Source organism: Salmo salar, chromosome 11 (assembly GCF_965601325.2).
Source record: "Salmo salar chromosome 11, fSalSal1, whole genome shotgun sequence".
NCBI lineage: Eukaryota > Metazoa > Chordata > Actinopteri > Salmoniformes > Salmonidae > Salmo > Salmo salar.
In genome coordinates, this window is record NC_138301.1 from 80,073,078 (window position 1) to 80,095,889 (window position 22,812).

General features: G+C 42.9%; 1 protein-coding gene across 2 annotated transcripts; it reads right to left on the reverse strand.

The window, feature by feature from the left end:
* Positions 1-216: 216 nt before the first annotated feature.
* On the reverse strand, positions 217-22,695 carry LOC106562916 (metal transporter CNNM3). Of its 2 annotated transcripts, XM_082958078.1 has the most exons (13): positions 21,955-22,695; positions 21,434-21,628; positions 20,667-20,806; positions 20,191-20,367; positions 19,569-19,726; positions 19,236-19,379; positions 18,789-18,947; positions 17,698-17,867; positions 17,438-17,534; positions 9,351-9,481; positions 9,134-9,263; positions 7,215-7,283; positions 217-3,860 (listed from the first exon to the last, which is right to left on the reverse strand). In XM_082958078.1, exons 1-12 carry the CDS (start codon positions 22,666-22,668, stop codon positions 7,234-7,236), a joined length of 2,265 nt encoding a protein of 754 aa, XP_082814204.1. In that variant the 5' UTR covers positions 22,669-22,695; the 3' UTR covers positions 217-3,860; positions 7,215-7,233. The 2 variants fall into 2 exon arrangements, with proteins under 2 accessions (XP_082814204.1, XP_013983484.1); XM_014128009.3 differs by lacking the exon at positions 7,215-7,283 and having other exon boundaries at positions 21,955-22,694.
* Between the last annotated feature and the right edge of the window lie 117 nt (positions 22,696-22,812).

Consider the following 22,812-nt stretch of genomic DNA (forward strand, 5'->3'; position numbering starts at 1 on the left):
TAAACCCTAAATGAGGGAGAAAAGCTGCTTTCTAACTAAGAAACAAATCAGGTAGAGGCGGCTGATGAGAGGAGGACATTATCAAACATATGGAAACCACACATTTGACTCCGTTCCATTGATTCCCTTCCAGCAATTACAATGAGCCCATCCTCCTATAGCTCCTCCCACCAGCCTCTTCTGAAATCAGGGTAAAAAAAAAGACAAAGACAGATGTATACCAGGTCTGGGTTTATTACTAAGAAACAGCAGATATTGAAAGATTTCAATGCAATGTTCCCTGCAGCCACAACTCAGCATTCCAGAGAAAAATTGGGAAAGAATCTATACAAACAAAACCTGGAGAGAAAGTAGACCTGGTCTGGCCTTTATCATCATGGTAACAGTATTATACATATGTACCTGAAAACTGACAATAAAACTACAAGCTTAAAATCTACATCCTTGATTCATATTATTTCGATAAGTATGTATATAATATACAGTTCTCTACATCATCAACAAACAAAATAATTATCCAGATCAGTATAAGTAGCACAAGTAATGATTACCTTTTTTACAATATACATTCAGTCTTTGATACAATATGAATGGACTTGATACAACAAAATATTGTTAAAACAGCTTAACTTGTTGAATCAAATGGTGAATCACTTAATTAGCATATGTACGTAATTACAGTGCCTTAGGAAAGTATTCAGACCCCTTGATTTTTTACACGTTGTTACAGCCTTATTCTAAAATGTATTAAATAGTTTCTCCCCCCCCCCCAAATCTACACACAATACTCCATAATGACAAAGCAAAAACGGAGACATTTTTGCTAATTTATTAAAAATAAAAAAATATTTACATAAGTATTCAGACCCTTTACTCAGTACTTTGTTGAAGCACATTTGGCAGTGATTACATCGAGTCTTCTTGGGTATGACAATACAAGCTTGTATTTTGTTTTTCCCCATTCTTCTCTGAAGATCCTCTCAAGTTCTGTGTCAGGTTGGATGGGGAGCATTGCTGCACAGCTATTTTCAGGTCTTTCCAGAGATGTTTGAGCGGGTTCAAGTCCGGGCTCTGGCTTGGTCATTCAAGGACGTTGAGACTTGTCCCGAAGCCACTCCTGCGTTGTCTTGGCCGTGTGCTTAGGGCCATTGTCCTGTTGGAAGGTGAACCTTCGCCCCAGTCTGAGGTCCTGAGTGCTCTGGAGCAGGTTTTCATCAAGGAGCTCTCTGTACTTTGCTCTGTTCATCTTACCTCGATCCTGACTAGTCTTCCAGTCCCTGCCACTGAAAAACATCCCCACAACATGATGCTGCCACCACCATGCTTCACCGTAGGGATGGTGCCAGGTTTCCTCCAGATGTGAAGCTTGGCATTCAGGCTAAAGAGTTCAATCTTGGTTTCATCAGACCAGAGAATCTTGTTTCTCATGGTCTGAGAGTCTTTAGGTGCCTTTTGGCAAACTCCAAGCGGGCTGTCATGTGCCTTTTCCTGAGGAGTGGCTTCTGTCTGACCACTCTACCATAAAAGGCCTGATTGGTGGAGTGCTGCAAAGATGGTTGTCCTTCTGAAAGGTTCTGCCATCTCTACAGAGGAACTCTAGAGCGCTGTCAGAGTGACCAGCAGGTTCTTGGTCACCTCCCTGACCGTGGCCCTTCTCTCCTGATTGCTCAATTTGGCCTGACGGCCAGCTCTAGGAAGTCTTGGTGGTTCCAAACTTCTTCCATTTAAGAATGATGTCCACTGTGTTCTTGGGGACCGTCAATGCTGCAGAAATGTGTTGGTACCCTTCCCCAGATCTGTGCATCGACACAATCCTGTCTTGGAGCTCTACGGACAATTCCTTCAGCCTCATGGCATGGTTTTGCTCTGACATGCACTGTCAACTCTGGGACCTTATATTGACAGGTGTGTGCCTTTCCAAATCATGTCCAATCAATTGAATTTACCACAGGTGGACTCCAATCAAGTTGTAGAAACAGCTCAAGGATGATGAATGGAAACAGGATGCACCTGAGCTCAATTTCAAGTCTCATAGCAAAGGGTCTGAATACTTATGTAAATAAGGTACTGTTTTTTGTTACGACTAAATTAGCCCCAAAAAAAAAAAAACGGTTTGATTTGTCATTGTGTGTAGACTGCTGAGGACTTTTTTTATTGTTAAAGTAGATAAACAAAAACAAGTCCGTCCCTCAGAAGGGTGGGGAAGGACTGAGGCAAACAAGATGGCCGACCCCTCACAGGGCCGCTGGGAAACACTGTCATGTTCATTAGGCACCAAACAGAAGAACACGACTGAAACAGGATTGGACTACCCGAACTTGTCCAATTAGAAATGCTTGTTTTTAATATTCCATTGCAAAACATTTTGCTATGGTCTGCACTGTGCACTCTGATCCACTCCAAAGACTCCTACCCCCTCCCTCTTTGATATTTGCAGATCGGAATTAATCAGATAGGTGCACAAGTCATGATGAAAGGTCCCCTAGGCCTGACATAAAGGCTAGGTGGAGCCACCACCTTTTCTTTAGATCAACCAACATTAATTCAATAACTAGGGCCTTCAAGAAAAGGGTAGAAGGCTATGGGCCAGGGGAAGGCATTAGGGGAAGGCCCAAGGGGTTGATTCTGGACCAGGCCGTTCTCTAGGTTTCCAGTCTCTACCGTGGGTAACAGATGTGTTCCCTGCACACATGGGTAGGTACGCTGCAACATAGGAAATTGAGTTTCCTGAAGGAGTCTTTAAGACTGAATACTGACGGACAAGTGCTAAGAGTTACACACATGGTCAGTCGCACACACACGGCCAGCCAAACAGCAGACACACACTCCCACACCTGGACACAGAAGTGATGTGGAATGTTAATGGAACTCAACCTACTGGGCTATCAAGGATGAGAAAAATCAACAAGGTGCTTTAGATATGACACAAACACACATACTACGGAAACTTAATGAATCTTGTTGGCCACACAAAAGGAATGCATGAAAGCAGATTGGGTCAGGGTAATCTGCCTCTCTCATCACAGCTCAGACCTAAAGGAAACGTCTGACTGTGCAAAGGAATGGGCATCAAATCAGTTCTCTTAAAGGGATAGTTCCACCGAAAATGTTAAAAAACGAAAATGTTCAAATAGATATTTATTAAAATGTTCGGCGATCTATCACTTTAACTAAAGAAAACATACAGGCCTTCATTAGGCATCAATAAGTACTGCATTGAATGGTATAAAACAACAAAAACAAGCAATATTTGGCTCTACATACAAATATGTATGCATCTGAAATGTGGGAGTGTATAAAATTAAAAAAAATGGACGTATAATTGAACTACTAAAGCAAATCACCACACTTTTGTGCAAATCTATTTTTTTTTTTACCACCCTCTGTCTAATGCTTGGATGGACGGATTTTGACAACTCACGCACACACACACGTACACCCACAGGAGGTTAAGGTGAGTCACTTTGGCACACAGATAATAAATGAAGGAACAGGCAATGTAACGTTTAGGAAAGGAGGCTGAATTACAACAGGGAGGAGAGGCACACACACACCGCATACACACACAGGTATGCATACACACGCACAATTGCCATGGCTGATTCAATACGAAACATATAATGAATGAGAAGTACAGCTGAGGATAATGCAGCAGCGCCACACACGCTCACACTAGCCAGGTTCAATCACTGCATTTCAGAGATAAGTGATTCACTGATAAACACATCAAGTCTACTCCTAAAAACAGTCTCATGTGACTGTCGGTTGGTCGTCTGAGTAACACACGTAGTTCTGAGGGAGAGAACTGCATTACCCATGAGCTTCCTCTTCTGTGGAACTCTCCTGGGATTTACTGCCACCTGTAGAACCCAGCCAATGAGAGAGAGGAGGAGGGCGTGAGTGGGGAGATGACATCACACAATGACATCACAATGCCACCCATTATGACTTCCACAATGGCACCGGTGAAACAAATCACAATGCAGCCCACTATGAAGTCACAAAGAATTTAGTCTTTACCTCCTGTGGGGGTACTGTATACACAGTAGATGAAGGTGAAGAGTGGGGAAATAGTGACATACATACCCAGTAGAGAGGGATGAGATAGGGCAGGCAGAAAAGGACAGAAATATGGGACGAGAGAGAATGAGGAAACAAATGGGCTTTCCAAGCACTCTCATTCACCCGGACCTGATTGTTTTTATTTTATTTCACCTTTATTTAACCAGGTAGGCCAGTTGAGAACAAGTTCTCATTTACAACTGCGACCTGGCCAAGATAAAGCAAAGCAGTGTGACAAAAAAACTGTTACACGTGGGATAAACAAAAGTACAGTCAATAACACAATAGAAAAATCTATATACAGTGTGTGCAAATGGAGTAAGGAGGTAAGGCAATAAATAGGCCATGGTAGTGAAGTAATTACAATTTACCAAATTAAACACTGGAGTGATAGATGTGCAGATGATGATGTGCAAGTAGAAATACTGGTGTACAAAAGTGCAAAACAAAGTAAATAAAAACAGTATGGGGATGAGGTAGTTGGATGGGTTATTTACAGATGGGCTGTGTACAGCTGCAGCGATCGGTAAGCTGCTCAGATAGCTGATTCTTGAAGTTAGTGAGGCGGAGCTTTACCTAGCAAAGACTTATAGATGACCTGGAGCCAGTGGATTTGGCGATGAATATGTAGCGAGGGCCAGCCGATGAGAGCGTACAGGTCGCAGTTGTGGGTGGTATATGGGGCTTTGGTGACAAAACGTATGGCACTGTGATAGCCTCCAACACTCAGCAAACTGGATGCAGTCTATTTTGTAAATGACATCACCGAAGTCGAGGATCGGTAGGAAAGTCAATTTTATGAGGGTATGTTTGGCAGCGTGAGTGAAGGTGGCTTTGTTGTGAAATAGGAAGCTGATTCTAGATTTCATTTTGGATTGTAGATGCTTAATATGAGTCTGGAAGGAGAGTTTACAGTCTAGCTAGACACCTAGGTATTTGTAGTTGTCCACAGACTAAAGTCAGAACTGTCCAGAGTAGTGATGCTAGTCGGGCAGGCGGGTGGGGGCAGCGATCGGTTGAAGAGCATGCATTTAGTTTTACTAGCATTTAAGAGCAGTCGGAGGCCACGGAAGGAGTGTTGTATGGCATTGAAGCTCGTTTTGAGGTTTGTTAACACAGTTTCCATAGAAGGGCCAGATGTATACAGAATGGTGTCGTCTGTGTAGAAGTGGATCAAGGAATCACCCGCAGCAAAAGCGACATCATTGATATATACAGAGAAAATAGTCGGCCCGAGAATTGAACCCTGTGGCACCCCCATAGAGACTGCCAGAGGTTCGGACAACAGGCCCCTCCGATTTGACACACTGAACTCTATCTGAGAAGTAGTTGGTGAACCAGGCGAGGCAGTCATTTGAGAAACCAAGGCTTGTAATCTCATGATTATATCTCTATCTGTGTGACAGCAAATAAAGGGCACTAAGTATTTGAGAGAAAATAGTCTAAGGTCTAAAGAACCTCTTCCATCTGAGAAGGTTCCCACTCAGCAAGCGTTATTCTAGTGTCTGAGAAGGATCTGCCAAAGTGACAAACCTTTCTTAAGGCCGTATTCAGACTTGAAATCGGCACGCTTAACTTTCCCATAAACCATTAATTGATGTCAATGGGAGACTTCCGTGAACATTCAGTGTAGTGTGAGGATCTCAGGTCTGAATAAAGCCCTTAATGACTCAGGTGGTTTGTGACTGACTGTAAAGAAATGACTAGACTGTTTTATTTTACTCTCTCTCTCTCTCTCTCTCTCTCTCTCTCTCTCTCTCTCTCTCTCTCTCTCTCTCTCTCTCTCTCTCTCTCTCTCTCTCTCTCTCTCTCTCTCTCTCTCTCTCTCTCTCTCTCTCTCTCTCTCTCTCTCTCTCTCCTTTCAGTATGTATGCATGTATGTGTGTGTGAGCGTTATTGATGTCATGCTACTGAGAAGACCATGGCTGTGTTCGAATACCTATACTAACATTCTGTATACTGCATCCTTAAGAATGACCAGATGTATACAGACATACTATATATTATTAGTTCATTTTAGTATACTGTAAATGAACGGTATCATTTGAGTTGAGCATACCCAGCGCTTCGCCTGTCTACCGGAAGTTGATGCTATTGCTATGCAACCTCTTGCTAGCATAACAAATGAATAGCTAGACATTTTATGATTTCGGGTGTGTTTGTGAATTCAATCTGGAGTGGCAGAGAGCGCTCAGTTCGTAAATTCAGAGCATTGTCAGATTGTCAGTTCGAAATTCAGAGCGTTTCGCTCTCGGAGAGTTCAGAGTACGCTCTGGCCGAGGAGTAGGGTTGATCCGAGCGTTCTGACCTTACAACGACAGTCAAGCACCCAAGCTAACTGGCTAACGTTGGCTAGCTACTTCCAGACACAAATGAGAGAACACCTCACTCTGACCATTTTACTCGCCCTAGCAGAGCTGGTTAGGCTGTTTTCATGTTATCCAGATCATTGGTGACGAACTGCGCTGCTGGCAATAATTGAACTACTCTTTTTTTGGCAACATTTACTGACACCGCCCATATTCAATAGGTGTTGAGCGTTTGTAAATTCACCAGTTATTCTGCACTCTGGCACACTCTGAAATCGGAGTCGATAGCCAGAATTAACAATGTCCACACACTTAGCTAAGAATGACGTGAATAATCAAATCAATAAACATTGGGCAGTTAGTTAGCATATAGTTATACTGCCTGGCAAGTTTGATGTATTAGCCAACTAACGTTAGGTAACTAGCTAACATACCGGTACATAATGCTGTAATGCTACGCGGTTCGTAAGGATAGCGTACCTAACAAATTGTCAGCCAACATAACTTGTAACGTTACTTATTTGAAAAGTAATTTCTTTATTACATTGCTTAACATTCGTCATAATTAGTTAAAGCAATGAATTTGTAACCACTCTCCGCCATTTTCTTCAAATCTGAAAACGTGAAGCCACGCCCATTTTCTGAAGAATTGCATTATGGGCCCTAAAAGCACAGAAATAGTGTCTACTGCATGTATCCTTTGTATTTTGGCAAATTTAGTACGACATCCAGGAACTTTTGGCATACTAACTATACTATGAGCAACAAGCATACTACATACTCAATTTCCATCACAAATAGTACGGTGAGTATGAGTATTCGAACACAGCTCATGACTCTTACCTCATGCACACAGAAAACACTAACAGTAGTTGTCAATGTTGTCAAAGAAAGAAAAGTTTACAGGGAACTCTGGAGTGGCCAGAAGAAAGGACAGGGGAGTGGCCAGAGGACAGGGGAGAAAAGGAAGAGAAAAAAGAAAGAGAGAAGTCTTAGTTCACCCAAAGAGAGTACACAGTAAAGGTTATACATGACATACGTAACAACAAATATTATCATACTTCAATTATGTCATCGTTCTAGCCCATGGTGTTCATATATGGGGGTCTGGGAAGGTGTGTGTGGTGTACAGTATGTGCCTATGTACAGTTGAAGTTGGAAGTTTACACACACTTAGGTTGGAGTCATTAAAACTCGTTTTTCAACCACTCCACAAATTTCTTGTTAACAAACTATAGTTTTGGCAACTTGGTTAGGACATCTACTTTGTGCATGACAAGTAATTTTTCCAACAATTGATTAAATACAGATTATTTCACTTATAATTCACTGTGTCACAACTGCAGTGGGTCAGAAGTTTATAACAACTAAATTGACTGTGCCTTTAAACAGCTTGGAAAATTCCAGAAAATGATGTCATGTCTTTAGAAGCTTCTGATAGGCTAATTGACATCATTTGAGTCAATTGGAGGTGTACCTGTGGATGTATTTCAAGGCCTACCTTCAGAATCAGTGCCTTTTTGCTTGACATCATGGGAAAATCAAAAGAAATCAGCCAAAACCTCAGAATTTTTTTTTGTAGACCTCCACAAATCTGGTTCATCCTTGGGAGCAATTTCCAAATGGCTGAAGGTACCACGTTCATCTGTACAAACAATAGTACGCAAGTATAAACACCATGGGACCACACAGCCGTCATACCGCTCAGGAAGGAGACGCGTTCTGTCTCCTAGTAATGAACGTACTTTTGTGCGAAAAGTGCCAATCAATCCCAGAACAACACCAAAGGACCTTGTGAAGATGCTGGAGGAAACAGGTACAAAAGTATCTATATCCACAGTAAAACGAGTCCTATATCGACATAACCTGAAAGGCCGCTCGGCAAGGAAAAAGCCACTGCTCCAAAACCGCCATAAAAAAGCCAGACTACGGTTTGCAACTGCATATGGGGACAAAGATCGTACTTTTTGAAGAAATGTCCTCTGGTCTGATAAAAGAAAAAGAAAACTGTTTTGTCATAATGACCATCATTATGTTTGGAGGAAAAAGGGGGAGGCTTGCAAGCTGAAGAACACCATCCCAACTGTGAAGCACGGGGGTGGCAGCATCATGTTGTGGGTGTGCTTTGCTGCAGGAGGGACTGGTGCACTTCACAAAATAGATGGCATCATGAGGCAGGAAAATAATGTGGATATATTGAAGCAACATCTCAAGACATCAGTCTTCCAAATAGACAAGGACCCCAAGCATACTTCCAAAGTTGTGGCAAAATGGCTTAAGGACAACAAAGTCAAGGTATTGGAGTGGCCATTACAAAGCCCGGACCTCAATCCTATAGAACATTTGTGGGCAGAACTGAAAAAGCGGGTGCGAGCAAGGAGGCCTAAAAACCTGACTCATTTACATCAGCTCTGTCAGGATTAATGGGCCAAAATTCACCAAACTTATTGAAGCTTGTGGAAGGCTACCCAAAACGTTTGACCCAATTTAAAGGCAATGCTACCAAATACTAATTGAGTGTATGTAAACTTCTGACACACTGGGAATGTGATGAAAGAAATAAAAAGCTGAAATAAATAATTCTCTCTACTATTATTCTGACATTTCACATTCTTAAAATAAAAGTGGTGATCCTAACAGACCTAAGAAAGGGAATTTTTTACTAGGATTAAAGGTCAGGAATTGTGAAAAACTGAGTTTAAATGTATTTGGCTAAGGTGTATGTAAACTTCCGACTTCAATTGTATGTGTATGTGACCTACCTTGCGTGGTGATGTTCCTCTCGTTGAGCAGCTTGGTCTGACTGTTGGGCAGGATCTTGATTTCAGAAGGGTCTGGGCTCTGGCCAACACGTGACGCCATCAGAGCATTCAGGTACTGCATGCGAGTCACCTGGCAGAGGGAGGGCACTGTGAGTCTGACACACACACACACACACACGACACTCACACACAGATTCTAACACAGACACACCCTCACCCGTATGAGCTGCAGGTCGGTGAGGGCACGGACGGTGTAGTCAGGACAGTAGCTGGACGAGCTGGTGGCATCTCCCAACTCAAACGGATCCTTGGGAGAACGACGCTGGGTCGACACTGGAGACTGGTGCACTGGACACACATACAAGTGCATCAAACAAACGCGCACGCGTGCACACACACACACGACAGTGTTGCACTGAAGTTCACAGGAATCTCAAGGGACACAACACCTGTGTCAGCTCATTTTGTGCTTCCCTGTCAAACTGTGCCACCACATTGAAATAAATACAGCATCAAATTATGACACTAACTTTGCATTATGTAATCAAATAACAAAAACAACAGAATACAACATGTAAATGACACTGGTAGCCTGGAACTCAAGATAAAAGCACTAGCTAGCGAATGTTGTGGTGTGATATACCAGAGGGCTGTGTTCATTAGGCATGAAACGGAAGAAAATGTACACCCCCCCCCAAAACAAACACTCATTATTGTTTTCCATTGTGAAACGTTTATTATTATTTTTATTCCATCCAGACCCCTAATGAAATATGTGACATTACAGAATGTGGATTGTCGTTCAAGTGCTGTCTGTAAATCCAAATGTTGTAACCCCCGAGCTAGACTTGCCATTATCTTGCTGCCTCTACTGTCTGGAAATGCGCAATCTAACCCAGGTCCTAACATTTTTACCCCTGCCAAATTAAGTAGTCAGAGTGGCCTGAAGTTTCTGCATGTGTGTGTACAGGTATTCTGCCGAAGCTTGATTTTGTGAATATATGGATTAAAACTGCCTTCACTGATGTGTCTATGCTTTCTGAAAATATATATTTACAGACATAAATATTGGCATAAATGGTTACAATGTTTTTCATGCAGATGGTAAATCTAAGGGTGGTGGTGTCGCTGTATACGTAAAAGACAAGTTCTCAGCGGTCGTTCTGACTTCTGTTATTAAAACTAAGCAATTTGAATATTTGTCCATGAACCTAAACCTCGACTCAACTTTAAATATTGTTGTATCTTGTTGTTATAGACCTCCATCTGCTACTGCTGGCTCTCTGGATAGTATTTTCGAATTGTCATCACAGCATGTCAACTCCGAGTTTGTCTTGATGGGTGATCCTGAATCAGGATTGGTTAACCAGCCATGACTACGCATTTTTGGGTCTCCTTGATAAGATCTGTTTTTTCATTAAAAGGTTAAGCTGTCGGCAACACACACTACGGAATGTGTGGTCGACCAGCTTCATTATTGCAATAATTAAATCCGATGCTAAATAAAGATTGATTGTTTGAAGAAATGACAAAGTCTCTCTCAGTATACATGAATTTCCACTACATTTCTGGCAACGAGGAGAAGATCTGCAACTTCACCTGTTGACCGCTCCTGAAGATCTGTGTAAACTGTGCACCGGGAAACCGCACTTATGATAGATCTTAGGCGGGTCCAGCTGCTCTGAGAGGAAGTGGACGCGGGTGGATGCCAGATACCAAAATGAGTACTGAGAGAGCTAGGCTTAGACAATCTATCAATAAGTGATGAAAATATAAAATATAAAAAAATATTAAAATAATAGCCCCTGTTGAGGGTATGCTCAGAGCGAGGTCTTCCTTAAGAGGGCCACAGCTGAGGTAACTAGCAGGACTGAGTTGAGTTGATGAGAGTGTTCTTAAGTGAGTTATCCTTGGACATGATTGTTAAATTAGCCAGTAGCGGGTAACCAAAAGTCCAGATCCGTGGTACTGGGTTGATCACAGTAGGACTGGTGAGGTTAATGTGTAGAGCGAGGAACTAGAGCGCGAGTGGACTTGCGAGAGAACTCGGCTTGGTGAAAGCTCATTGAACGAGGGACTAGAGTGCAGGTGACGCCTCACGAGGGCATCTGGCTTGGTGAAGTTCAAACTATAACACGGAATGTTTTGATAAAATGTTTTGATAAATGAGGTAAACAGGTATGCCCTTACTATTGTTAGATGTTATTGTTTTGATATTCCTGGTACTTGGATTGGATTTTTGGGACCGTGTTACATTGTTAGATAGGAGACATGGGTACTCTGTTGGTAGATCTGCAGATTTGGATAGACATAAGAGAATCTACTCCACAGTAATCGCAGTAGGCAATATCCCAGTGTGGATACAACACCCCATTTTGGGACCACTAATTAGGCAATATTTTGATAATAGTATGGGTTTCCCTGTTCATACAGACAGGGTTTGAAATCTAAAAACAGCGCTAACCGGTTTTTCCTCGTCTGTCTCATTCCCCTGTGTGTCCTATGTTCGTGAGTGTGATATGAGAGTTGTGTGAGTGTGGAAATAAGTGATAATTTGAAGTTTGGATAATAAGATATAGAAATGTGTATAATAAGCTGATTTAAAATTTGGATAATAAGTTTCGATATGTAGCATTATCTTGGGGTTCCGTCCATCACTGCCCATCATAGAATATCACGGGGTGGTATTGAGCACGGAATGTTATTTTAGAACAGTAGCGGCAAGTGTATAATTTCCGGAAGTCTAGAGAACCGTTGATGATACGTGTGGAGCATTATTCCCATGACCGGCCAGGCAACGTCCAGGAAACTAAAGTTCTTGGGTTCCGCTGGGATTATGGCGATGGAGTCGTTGAAAACGCACATGGAATGGTTAACGTGAGTACCTAAGATTTCCTATGTTATACATGGATTCTGTACCCTAACCAATGAAACCATAAACGCTTATGGGATTTTCTCCGTCCTGGTAATACATTTAAATAAAATAGGCCATACGGCTTGAACATATATATTTTTTTCAGCAGTAAGAGAGGGGCATTTAACATGGAATGTAGACTTTTGATTTTTAATTTGATGGAAAGCCTAATTTAAAAAAAATAAAAATATGTTGATACAAATTAGGTTTTCCATCAAATTAAAAATCATTACGGTGCAAAGGTGATGTAATAAAGGAATTTCATTATGTCGCACAAGAAAAGCTAATCCGTTATTATTAAACTCGTCAGATCTGTTTCCAAATCAATGAATGTCGATTCAGCTCATTGACTGCTAATTTATTTCCCTGTGCGCATGTGAAATATTTGCAAAGAAACAGTTGGATGAACTTTAAGGCTATTTTCTGGTAATTGTGTCGTTTTTGTGCGCCAGATGTTAAGACTACACAGCGTTATAAATGGGTTATTTGTGGGATTTACTTGTCATTTCAATAGGCATAGGTTCTATCTTACTGACTCAAATCGGGGTTTCTGATTGCAATTCAACTATTGCCATGCTTTTCTTAGATATAGCAGCCAGTGTTCGTTTTAAGATAGCGCAGTGATCATGATAAAACAAGGCTACAACAGCAATGGATCGAAGTTGTGGGTAGTAAGAGGCAATAGTATTGTGCCCATCGAAATGTGTCTTTTCCTTAAGAATTGGCTGATGTATTTTATACATTTGGCGCATTACAGGTTCATCTTAAAATCATAGACGTTTAATAAGTGTGAAGCAGAGGTTGGTATTACAAATATAGAGTAATATTGTTGGGATAGACCACAACGTAAACACTGCCTTCTAGTAAGGAGAGAATAATCATGTTTTGGTTTATTTTATTTTATAAACCTTACGATGGGTGACAGTGACAAAGACATTGATAATGAGTGTTGACAGGATGTGAGTGGTATATGTTAGTGTGTTTTTGGGGGGGATAGCACTAATAATGCCATATTTGAGTAATTTGAAGAAGCTGAGGTTTCAATACTAGGTTAAATGATTGAGCCTTGCGATTGAAAAATAGATAAGCTGCAGTTGAAAGCGAGCGGGCTGTAAGGGAAGCGTTGGGACATTTGGAGCAGAGGTATGAGAAATTCTCTTTGACAGTTTCTGATTATTGTTGCTCGGTTTTATAGTTTGGATAACAGCAGTGAATTGGAGCAGGAAGGTAATGTCATTTTAAACGATCATCTGTTTCCATTACGTGGAACAGTGTCAAGTATTTCAAGCGAATGTTTTAATATTGAGCTGCTGACAGCGCCAACTTTTTGTAGGTCCTAGATTTGTTAAGAGGTTTTTATATTTTTACTAAACTAATTCAACAGGTTAAAATGATAAGATTACCAGAAAGGGGCTCTCTGATTGTTTACCATAGGTGTCTATTCCACTTAATGGAACACTATTATCTGATGTGTTTTGAGTAGGATTGTTTTCTTCCAGGACTGAAGGAAGTCCACTACAATATGTATGTTATGGGAGCTCCCACATTAAATAAATCCTGGCAAATTGTTTGTTTTTACCTTACATTATGAATATTTGTTAGTGTTTTTAATGCTTTGTCTGATTTATTGTGAGTGGTCTATTTCATTTGGTTTTTTCCACAGGTTAGAGCCAAGTTATCTTAAAGGTGCACACAAAGTTTATTTTCTGAGTTAATCGAACACGTGAATTCTTTGATAAGAAATGTACTGCATAAACTTACTGTAATCTGGGATATGAAATGTTTGACTGTTTTTAAATAATTGATCGAATAGAGAAAGAAACACTTATTTGAAGGGTTTGAATGAGATTTGACCTCTGTCCTGACTTTCTAGTGTGGTTTAACCACCCTCACTGGAAAGCCCGAGAGATGTTGGGTGATGATTTAAAGGTCATATGTAATACTGATTTGAAGGTAATTTGTAATACTGATAATTATGTAGTTTATAATGAATGAATGTGTAATTCGGACCACGAGAAGGATAGACCTGTCTCTAGTCTATTTTACTATGAGCTTATGGGTACATTTTTTCTTTCTTTATGGAGTTAAAGGTAGTAATTATAATTTGATTTGCAGTGTTGTTTTTATTACACATTAACCACGTTGGGAGTATTGTGCGTAAACGTCAATCCAAAAACCCTCAGAGGACTGGTAATTCCCCCATTTTGACATATCGAGTGATATGTAAAAGTGTTGCTTGTATACTGGTTGGCAAATGGACAAGACATAATAGGCATTAGTGGTGGGGCTCAGGTGAGACAGTCTGTCTGGGAAAATGTGATGATTCCTTAGACATTATCATGGGCCATCCACTTTGAACTGTGAAGCTATCTGAAGAAGACAACGAAGAAACGACAGAAGATTGAGTGCCGGGGAAAGGGCTGTGGTTGGTCAACAGTGCCCGTAATTTATTTAGACTTGTCTAAAATTGTTTATTTTGGGGTATCAGGGTTGATTGAGGTCAACACACTGCTAAATTTATAGAAATTTAGGCTAAGAATGCATTGAGATACTGATCTGTGATGAGAAAGTTAATGCGACACACACACACAAAGGTACAGACACATGCATACATTGTGATATTGTTGTATGGTGGTATTAAACATTTTGTATTGTAGATATGTAGTGGTGTAATAATGTTATATGATGTACCGTTTTATATGTAAGTGCTTTAATATGTTTGGACCCCAGGAAGAGTAGTTGCTGCCTTGGCAGCAGCTAATGGGGATCCCTAATAAATACAAAATCAAAATTCTATGCAATACCTACAATCTCACTCAGATTGTCAGCACTGTAACTAGGTTGAATATAAAGTATCCTCTGAAATCCTCTTTCATTGATTTGAGCTTAACCAATACTCCTCATCGTTTTAATGCTTCTGGTATTTTTGCAAATGACATTAGTGATCACTGTGCTATTGCCTGTGTGAAAGATGGTACAATTCCTAAGTGATCTCCACGTGTCATTATGAAAAGAAACTGGAAGTGGTTTGATATTCAAGGTTTTTTTTTTTTTACACCATGTATTTAGCATTGAATGGAATAGAATTGAATTAATCCCCGATGTTGAATTAGCCTTTTCTTACTTCCAAAACGCATTCCAGGATGTATGCAATAGGGGTGCCCATTTAAAAAAAAAATCAGGATTAAGGGCAGAGAGAACCCTTGGTTTACTGATGAACTTACTAAAATCATAAGGGAATGAAATGCTATGTGGGCTAGAGCAAAAGGGTCTGATTCGGCGGACGATTGGGTGGCTTTTAAAGGTCTTTGAAATCTGGGTGTGGCTATGACCTGAAAACTGAAAGCAGACCACTACCTTAAATCTACATCGGATAATTTAAATAATCCCTCCAAATTTTTGCAAGTAGTGAAAGGTTTGGAGTGCATAAAAGATACACAGCTTCCCAAACAATTGTTGGTAGACACAGATTGTAACTGAGAGAACCTCTATTCGGAAAGCGTTAAATCAACATTTTCTAGATGCAGGCAGTTCATTTGAAAAGGTTACAGGTCTAAATGAGCCCCCTGTGAATTTACCCGACACCCCTGTGCACTCCTTCGCCATGTTTTCCTTCTCATCCATCTCTGTTTCAGAAGTACGCAAAGCCCTGAAAGAAATTAATAGAAAGAAATCCCCTATCCCTGATGATCTAGATTCCCGCCTCCTACACCTAGCTGCAGACATCATTGCTCCCCACTTAACACATATTTTTAACCTCACGCTTGATGTTAAGGAAATCCTGAAGTTACTGAAATCTGCTTTTGTACTGCCTCGCCTGTAAGGTGGAGATCCTTCGCTACTTGACAACTATCGACCCATATCAAAATTGTATGTACTTTCTAAGGTACTGGAGTCATCAGTTAGTAGGCAGCTGAAGGCTTACCTCCATGAAAACAACATCTTAAATAGAATGCAATCAGATTTTAGGTCTGGCCACAGCACTGTTTCAGCAACATTGAAGGTTTTAAATGACATCCACTGTGACCTTGACAAGAAGTTACAGTGTGTGTCTGTCTTTATTGATTTGTCAAAGGCATTTGACACCGTGGACCATGCTGTGTTGGTGCAAAAGTTAAGATGTTGTGGAATTACTGGTCATGCTCTAGATTGGTTTATAAACTACCTATCAAATTGTACACAATGTGTAATGGTGGATGGTTGTAAATCTGAGTTGTTCCGCAAGGTTCTATTTTGGGCCCACTGTTGTTCATTTTGTATATCAACAACATTGGGGATCATATTGAAACAGTGGATGTTCATTTTTATGCAGATGATACTCTTCTTTATTCAAGTTGTATCAATTCATCTTTAGCTTTTGAAAATGCCCAAAGAGCATTTAACGCCATACAACAGAATCTGTATGATTTGAAGCTGGTTATGAATTTGGATAAAACCAAATGCATGGTATTTTCAAATGCCAGGCATGCTACTAATCATGTCATTGCTACATTGTATGGACATACTATAGAGCAAGTTAAAGTGTACAAATATTTAGGAGTGTGGGTGGATGACAAGCTGAGCTTCACTGTTCACGTGGAGAACTTGGTAAGGAAGCTCAAGCTGAGAATAGGTTTTTATTACCGGCATAAGGATTGTTTTTTCTCTGGAGGCCAGGAAGGAGCTGGTACAATGTACGTTACTGGCGGTTTTAGATTTTAGTGATGTTATATATATATATATATATATATATATGCCTCAACCACTACCCTGAGAGCACTTGATTCAGTATATCATGCGGCCCTCAGGTTCATTACCAATCAAAAATGTCTAACATTGTGAGCTCTACAACGTCTTTGGCTGGTCGTCATTGACCTTGCGTAGGCTTAAACAATGGTCTACACTGATTTAGGAGGCCATACTGGGTAAAATGCCACTTTCACTCTTTTTTAATCAGGTCAGTAAATAAATATATATTTTTTTTAACAGTACCAAGAACAGCTTTTAACAGTACCAAGAATTAGAGCAGGTCATGGTAGAAATAGTTAGTTACTCAGCTCCGTGGTCCTGGAATTCTCTCCTGAACATTTAAAAAATGTGATCTAGTCACGTTGGTCGATTTAAATATCATTGAAGTGTGTAATTGTCTTTAGGACAGCTGTTTCTTTACATAATAGTTGTACTGTACGTGTGTCTATAGTTTTGTTCCAATGTTGCGGTAGTGTACGTAACTTGTTTTTTCGGAAACTTTGTTCCCACTGCTGCTGTTGGACCAGGTCTCGCTTGAAAAATAGATTTTATCTCAATGAGAAAAACCTGTCTAAATAAAGGTTCAATAAAAACAATAATAATGAGCTCGACCCAGGTAATGGTAGTGAGGTATTTGTGTGTCCTGCAGTTCTGTGGCTTACCTGAGGTTGGCGCTGTGAGTGCAGACACACCGTAGTATGTGAATGCTCCGTTCTCAAACTTCAAGCCTTCTTTACCGATCTCCACCTCCACGCGGCCCTACAGAGTTAGTCAGTTAAAGTAAAACAGATGCATGTGCCAACGCACAAAACACACATACACAGACCTGTAGTAGCAGTATGAAGGACTATAAGGGGTGGTTGCGTGTTTAGAAGTAACGATCACATACACACAGACAGACCAAACACACACACACACCGACCTGTAGTAGCAGTATGAAGTAGTCTACAGGGTGGTTGCGTGTGTAAAGGTAGTGGTCCGGGCTCAGGCGGTTGGAAGGGTCAAAGTGGACTTCCTGGTTGACACTGGGGTGACGCAGCAGGTGGAACAACACCTTCTCTGACACACGGGCTGGACTGAAGTGTTCTACCTCTGTAAGGAGACACACACAGTTACAGGAGAGGACACACACAAACTGGAACAGCATCTTCTTAGGACCTTTCCAAGAAACACTCATGGTCATTGCTTTGCACAAGCGTGTTGCCAAATACACAGGTCTGTGTTGCTTTCGTTATCCAATACATTTGTGTAGGGCTGGGGCAAAAGCCTGTACACCTCGCAACCAGGAGCGGGTTTGGCGATCCCTGGCCTATGGTTTCATCACTGATCAAAAGTACACTTAATTGTAATTAGAAAAGACAAGCTATGTAACTAGCTAGTCTATTCTATTGTATTCTAAATTCTGTTCTGTTTTAAGTCCAAACCTGATGGGCTTAAGATGGCTCCATGTTAAGCAGCTGAAGAGGACAGAAATGTCAAACAACAGAGACCCACATCCAAAGTCTACATCCTACAACACACACAGATTAACTATGCCTCTTGAATATCCATTCCTGCATATTTTCCACTGTATTTAGCTTGCGTTTCCATTGACTTCTATTTCAGTGATATAATCATTACTAGTGGTGTTTAACAGGGGCACAACTTTGGTTTTAGAAGTGGGGGGGACATTATTTAATAATTTTTTATATAGTCAGATAAACACTCCAAACACCCTACCCGACCATTTGGAGGTGTCCGCATGGTCCTAAAGCACACAGTTGCCTTGTTTTGTATCACATTCCAATGATAAAACTGAGTAGGACTAAACTGAGGGGGACTAAACCCGTCCCCAGTGAAACTTTAACGCCCAGTGGTGCAACTGTCACTGTCCTGGTAAACCACTGACTGAGTGGGAAGGTTAGGGTCATAACAGGCCAGATACATGAGAAGTGTGGGTGTCTCTGTGCATTTAATTTACTCATTTTAAGGAGTCTTTCTAACGCATGGACACACACGTACTCCGACCCTCACCTCTGGACAGGAAGCGGTGTGTGGCCAGCAGTAGCTGGGGCGAGGTGCGGATCTTGGGTTCGCCCTCGGGAAGTTTGAAGAGAGAGAATTCTTCGTGGACGCTGCGAGGCTCCAGGGAAATCTCCAGAGGGGCCAGAGGACGCTTCACCTTCATGTCGACTACAGAGAGACAGGGTGGAGGGAGAGGGGTTAGGGGACAGGAGGAAGGGAGAGGGGTTAGGGGACAGGAGGAAGGGAGAGGGGTTAGAACAAGAGGACAGAGAGGGCAGGAGAGGAGGGATATAAATTGTAGGCAGACAGAAGAAAATTCTAGCAATCACACTAAATACAAAATGCTGTCCTCTTACCCAGTAACCCATTACACATACGCTCTCTGTATCTCATTCATTCCCATACACACACTCTTACATTCTCTTAATTCTCACACACAAAATCTATTTGTCTTACTGTATCCGTCAGACTCATCTAGGATCTCTGATTTGATGATCTCCTCGATGACGTCCTCCAAGGTGACCAATCCCAGAACCTCATAAAAGGGGTCTCCCTCCCCCTCGTTGTTCACCTTTTGAACGATGGCCAGGGCTGAGTTCCCTGGAGAGAGGGGTAAAAGGTCAGGAGAGCTGGGCCCATCAAAGGTGAATTCATAAGCGGATCACAACTTTGGCTGTCCACAAGGCAGGACTACGTAGGTGACATTAAAGAAATGACTTGACTTTATTGGCTATCTTTCTAAAACTAATCACCACACGTGCGCGTGCACGCCAGCATGCACAGTCTCACCTTTCTTGAACTCCTCCAGCATGGCGTCCAGTTTGGTGTCGTTGAAGACAAAGTGCAGAGGGTGGTTGTAGAACTTGGTGATAGTTGTCATGGGGGTACAGTCATCAGGGTCGACCAGAGCCAGGTCCTTCACGTACAGTATCTCCACGATGTTGGACCTGGGTAAATTACATTAGATACCTGTTAGTGTGTGTATGCATGCGTGCGTGTGTCAGGGGAGAATGACTGCCCCCCCGCCCCCCATTGAAAACACGGAAGTTCAAGGCCGTCCGCGTTTAAGCAGTAAACGGGATCCCCCATTATAGTGAATGGGAAAATGGCAATCTTGGTGGTCAATCTGTGTAAATATATATTTATTTTTTTAACCAATGGCACCAATTATTGCTTATGATAGACCAGATGTAAGACCTTGAGCTGATTATTTTTAAAATGCACACAGAAGTAGTTATAAACTGCATATTATGTCTCCATGAGACTCCATCTTAACCGACTTCGTTTGGCTTCAATGCGCTCTTGAGTCTTCACATAAGAAGGAATGGTGTCACGTGATCGATAGCTTTGTCCATTCATAGAACCAGTCATTGGTGTGTGGCCCCTTTAAGTGTGTGTCAGATCTTCCCACCTCTCCTCTTCGTAGATTGGGACACGCGTGTATCCACTCTGCATGATCTCTGACATGGTGGAGAAGTCCAGCACAGCGGTGGAAGACAGCATGAAACAGTCCTTGAGCGGAGTCAGGATGTCCTCCACTGTCTTACTGCGCAGCGCACCACGGCTGAACTCCTCCTTCACAAATTCACTGCAATGGAATCACAACCATGAGAACGGATGGATCACATGTATATCATATAGAGTGCCTTCAAAGAACTTTACAAACGCTCAAAAACCCTAGGCAGAGGTAGGATAACTACAGTGCTAGAGAGCTATGAGAGTAAAAGCTTTTGTTACAGCCCAGCACTCACCAACCTGATCAGGTTAATGCTAGGCTGGAACAAAAGCCTGCACCCGTTGGCCACCCCATTCATAGAGCAGTGTGTGCCACCCATGAACACAACACACATACACGGTCATCTGAATGTGTGTGTGTGTGTCAGGTACCTGTAGGGGTCGTTGACGTTGGTGCGGATCATCTCCATGGCCCTCTCCCTCACGCCGCAGGTGCTGATGTCACGCCTCAGTGCCAGATCCAGCACCAGGCCCAGTGGGCATGACAGTGGGCACGTCAGCACCATACACACCTGGTAGTTAGAGAAGGAGGAGCCTGTTCAATTCTATTGTATTAAGGAAAAGTATGATAAAGGGTCCTAGAAGCCACCTGTCCCACTAGACGCTAAAGGAAACTTAGGTTGTGTTCATTAGGGCAGTGGTTCTCACACCTCTCCTCAGGGATCCCCGGACATTTCACAATTTTGTTGTAGCCCTGAAGTAGCTCACCCGTCACCTAGTCAAGAGACGTGTTCCCCTGCGCAGATATTGCACGCATGAACCAATGGTTGAGTGCCACGTCACCAACTGTGCCGTCGGGCACTAGATTGCTATAACACATGGTGTTTAGCTGATACGTAAAATACCTATCCAGGAGTTGTAAAATCCGGCATGTGTCAGCCACGTCTGAGCGGAGGAACACGACCAAAGGCTTGGTTGAGTTGACAAGTTGAATCAGGTGTGCTAAGTCTGGAACTGATCAAATACATGTAACGGCTAGGGGTCCCCAAGGAAATGTAGGAGAACCACTGCATTAGGGCATGCAACAGAAAAGGTCTTCAAACGGAAAACAAAAAGGTAGTCCCTCCCTGTCCCTGTTTCCTTCTGGTTGTTGCCTAATGAACACAACCCTGGCTTTTTAAAAACTTCTCCATACAGACCTGTGCCAGCCAGGTGAGGCCTGGGGCCAGCTGGAAGCCGTAGCCGGAACACACTATATGTGGAATCAGCTCTGACACCAGGAAGATGAGGAACCCGCTGGTGAAGACGGCGGGTGCTATGGAACCCAGGGCCCGGTAGAGCAGCACACCTAGAACCGAATGGCCCAGAGCGCACAGGAAAAGCAGGGAACACACCTAGAACCGAGAGTGGAGAGGTGTGGAGTTAGATAGTGTGGAGCCAGAGAGATGTCATACATCTGAATATTCTCGAGGGTAGTGCAGGGGTCTCCGGTCCTGGAGAGCTACTGGGTGGGTGTGCAGGCTGAGCTACTGGGTGGGTGTGCAGGCTGTTGTTCCAATCTAGACACGAGCTGATTATCTGAAACATGTGCGTTAGTGCTGGGATGGAACAAAAGCCTGCATGCATACCCAGAATCCTGGCTCTACAGGACTGGTGTAAGTTGGAGACCCCCCAAATCCTGGTGTTTAATTGTGTGTGTGTGTGTATACTAGGGACCCACCAGGAAGTTGCCCCTTCTCCGGATGGGCTCGAGGCGCTTGGCGGCCCGTTTGTCTTCCTCAGAGCCGCAGCTGTGCAGGACATAGAGTTCCAGAGGGTCCAGCCACAGCAGGCTGAGGTTCACGGTCCTCAGCACCCCACACACCAGGATCAGCAGCAAAATCAGCACCACAACACCCCATGGAGGGATGTAGTCCGCTGGGAGACCATTTTCGTTGTTGATCCGCAGCCTGTCCAATCCCACTGACACCCAACTCCCGCTCTTCAACACACACAGGTGGTAGGTCGGGTTGGCATCATCCCCTGCAGCGAGAGACATAATGCTCTTGTCCCGCACCTTTACCTCTATCAGCCCGCTGTACTCCTCGTCCGCCGTGACCTCCCCGATGACCTGGAAGGCGGAGGTGTCACGGCGGGTCTCCTGTCCACACGGGTCGGCTGCATCCCCCACCGCCCCGGCCTCCCCCAGTCTAGCCCCAGCGAACGCCACCCACGGCCAGGTACCATTCAGATCCGAGCCGAACAGTCGGAGCTTAAAACTGGCCCCTTGCGGCGCAGAGATGATCCTCTCCTTCATATACACCCGGCCTTCTGGGTCCTCCAGTCGCAACCCCAGAACCCGCGGGGCTTGCTGACTGCAGGCGCCGTCCCCGATCCTCCCGCAGAGCAACAATATCATCAACAAGAACCGTAGGTCTGCCAAGCTGGCCACCATATTGGAATTGGGCAGCTGGGATCTGCGCGAATCATGTGACTGCCTGCCCCTCGCAGCTGCCCGCCCACGGAGGCTCTGCGAGCCACACAGCGCTCAGAGAAAAACTGGTTCCCTTTTGACGCCATTTTGGGGAGAAAGTGCATT